Source organism: Kryptolebias marmoratus, linkage group LG18 (genome assembly GCF_001649575.2).
Source record: "Kryptolebias marmoratus isolate JLee-2015 linkage group LG18, ASM164957v2, whole genome shotgun sequence".
NCBI classification, from domain to species: Eukaryota; Metazoa; Chordata; class Actinopteri; order Cyprinodontiformes; family Rivulidae; genus Kryptolebias; species Kryptolebias marmoratus.
In genome coordinates, this window is record NC_051447.1 from 3881848 (window position 1) to 3884196 (window position 2349).

Here is a 2349-nt window from a genome sequence, read left to right on the forward strand (position 1 = left end):
TTAAATACTGAAGCTTTTACAACACATGAACAAACACTATAATTTATTTACACCCACGTTGGAGTTAGGCTGAAACTATTACGTTTAAAGAACAAAAATAATCTATAAATCGCAAAAATGTCAAGAAAAATAATGACTGAGCAGGTCATTAATGTTTGCTGCACGTCTCATCTTTAAAATAATCTTTCAAACATTTAATCTTTGTTTTTGGTCACTTAAATCTGAGCAGAAGTGCAGAGAAACTACAGCTTCCTACATTTCCCATGGTGCACCTGGACAGATCACATGTAGGCCTCATGATGAGGAAGTGAGCTCAACTCTTGTCACTTCCTTCCAGCAATGTGACACAGACTGAACTTTTATGACTTTCTGCAGAACAGATGACTATCCTCCACTCAGGAGTCACTTCTGTTTTTAAATTAAAGAACACTTCAGATTGTTGCTCCTCAGGTGTTAAAACGGGGCTTTATTCTATGCAAAAGTAAGATTAAGTAAATTAAACTCCTTTGTTTACAAACACCTTATTTTACAGTTTTGGCTCCATTTCCTGCAGCTCCTTCCATTTTAACAGGATTAAATGTTTTAATAATGTATAAAAGTAATAAATAATGTAATAAAGTTGAGGTTCCCACAGAGACGCGCGCATGCGCAGAAAACACTCAGAAACTTGCCGTTTTCTCTTCCAAACTTTTATTTTAGATAAAAGCTGAACATTCACGTTTCACTCAGATCATTGGTCTCATTTCAAAAACAGACAGTGACGTCACACTCGTAACAGTTCACAATGAAGTCCGTGTGTGCGCGGCGTGCGCGCGCACAGGTGAGCGGACCACCTGCAGCACCTGCGGCTCAGTCCGGAGCTTCACGTGCAGCTCCTTCAGTCCAGTCTCGTGCTGTCAGTCATTAAAACTCCATCATCTCTGCAGCACGGTCCGGTCCGGCCCAGTTCGGCTCCCAGAACCAGGACCCACATCCCTGACTGGATCAGGCAACCCATCCACGCGGTTCGGTCGGGTTCTGCGCCTTCCTCTCAAACGCCTTCTCCTCTTCATCACGAGGACTGGTCGTTTGGCTTCTTTTATCCAACTCCTTCCTCCGCTCCTCGGCGGTTCGGTTCGGCTCGGTTCGGCTCGGATCAGCGGTCCTGCAGGTTCAGGCAGGGGACCCACTGGTTCCGGCAGCGAATCTCCTCGCAGAAGCTGCTGACATCCTGCAGGGCCTGGCACTGCAGCGGCTGGACCGGCGGGTTCTGCGGGACACGGCAGGACGGGTTAGAGTCAGAACAAGAAGTCGGAGGGGTTCGGGTTCAAAACTGGGAGGGGAGGGGGTGGTCGTACTTACAGTGACCAGGATGCAGTGCAGGTCCCGGGGCTCGTTCCCGTTGCTGTCCCCGGTGTCGTCCCCCAGCAGCTGGGCCAGCCGCCGGGTTCCGGACACGCGCAGGATGTTGATGTCGTTGTCTCCGCAGAAAGCCTGAAGCAGCGTGAAGTGGATCTGCAGCGCGATGTCATCTTCATCCTCCTCGTCTGTGGCCAGGAGGCACAGCACCACGCTGTCCGGGTCTCTGTGGGGCGCAGCGGCACGGTTAGAACCGGAACCAGAACATGACAGAAGCTGACGTCGAACGGAACACCGAGCTCGTACTTACACGTTCATGAGCTTGGCGGACTCGTAGACCCCCACGGTGAGGCAGTCCTGCCTCTGAGCCGCGACCAGCAGCTCCTCCAGGGCCTGGGTCACAGTCTCCATCCTGCAGGGGGGGAGACGGGTTAGAACCGGGCCGGAACCGGGACAGAACACCAACACAACACAACTCAAATCTACCGAAACTCAAACTCACTTTTTATCGGTGCTGCTGGGTCCAACAACCTCTTCCAGAGTCATGTTGAAGTCAGTAAAATAATCCACCAGCTCCAGGATAAAAGTCAAATATCCACAGATAGAGTCCCAATAAAGAGAGGTAATCCAGTCCGGTATCAAGATCCTGCTGAGGCTCGGATAAGTCCAGTACGATCCGATTCTGGTGCCTGAGAGAAGCTTTCTGCCTCTAACAGCCGAAACTCTGCATTTTATACCCCTGCTGCGGCGGCGCGCGCTCCGATTGGTCCGCCGCGATCAAAGGCGTCTCTGTCCTGCGCTCTGATTGGTCGAAGCACGCGGCAGAAACCGGCGGGCCCACGTGGGTGGTTTCGGAGAATCCCCCGCAGTCTCTCCCTCCTCTCCCTCCTCTTCCTCCTCTGTTTGTTTGCTGAGAGGAGGGTTTTTTGTGTGTGTTCTGTCTGAGCGGAGGAATTTCCAGACCTCCTCCCTCCCAGAACCCGTTCCCTCTTCAGAACCCCCCCCCCCCCC

At 51.6% G+C, this 2349-nt stretch overlaps 1 protein-coding gene across 1 annotated transcript; it reads right to left on the reverse strand.

The window, feature by feature from the left end:
• Positions 1-673: 673 nt before the first annotated feature.
• LOC108246648 (growth arrest and DNA damage-inducible protein GADD45 beta) lies at positions 674-2050 on the reverse strand. Its single transcript, XM_017434291.3, has 4 exons — positions 1841-2050; positions 1649-1750; positions 1342-1564; positions 674-1249 (listed from the first exon to the last, which is right to left on the reverse strand). Exons 1-4 carry the CDS (start codon positions 1882-1884, stop codon positions 1136-1138), a joined length of 483 nt encoding a protein of 160 aa, XP_017289780.1. The 5' UTR covers positions 1885-2050; the 3' UTR covers positions 674-1135.
• Between the last annotated feature and the right edge of the window lie 299 nt (positions 2051-2349).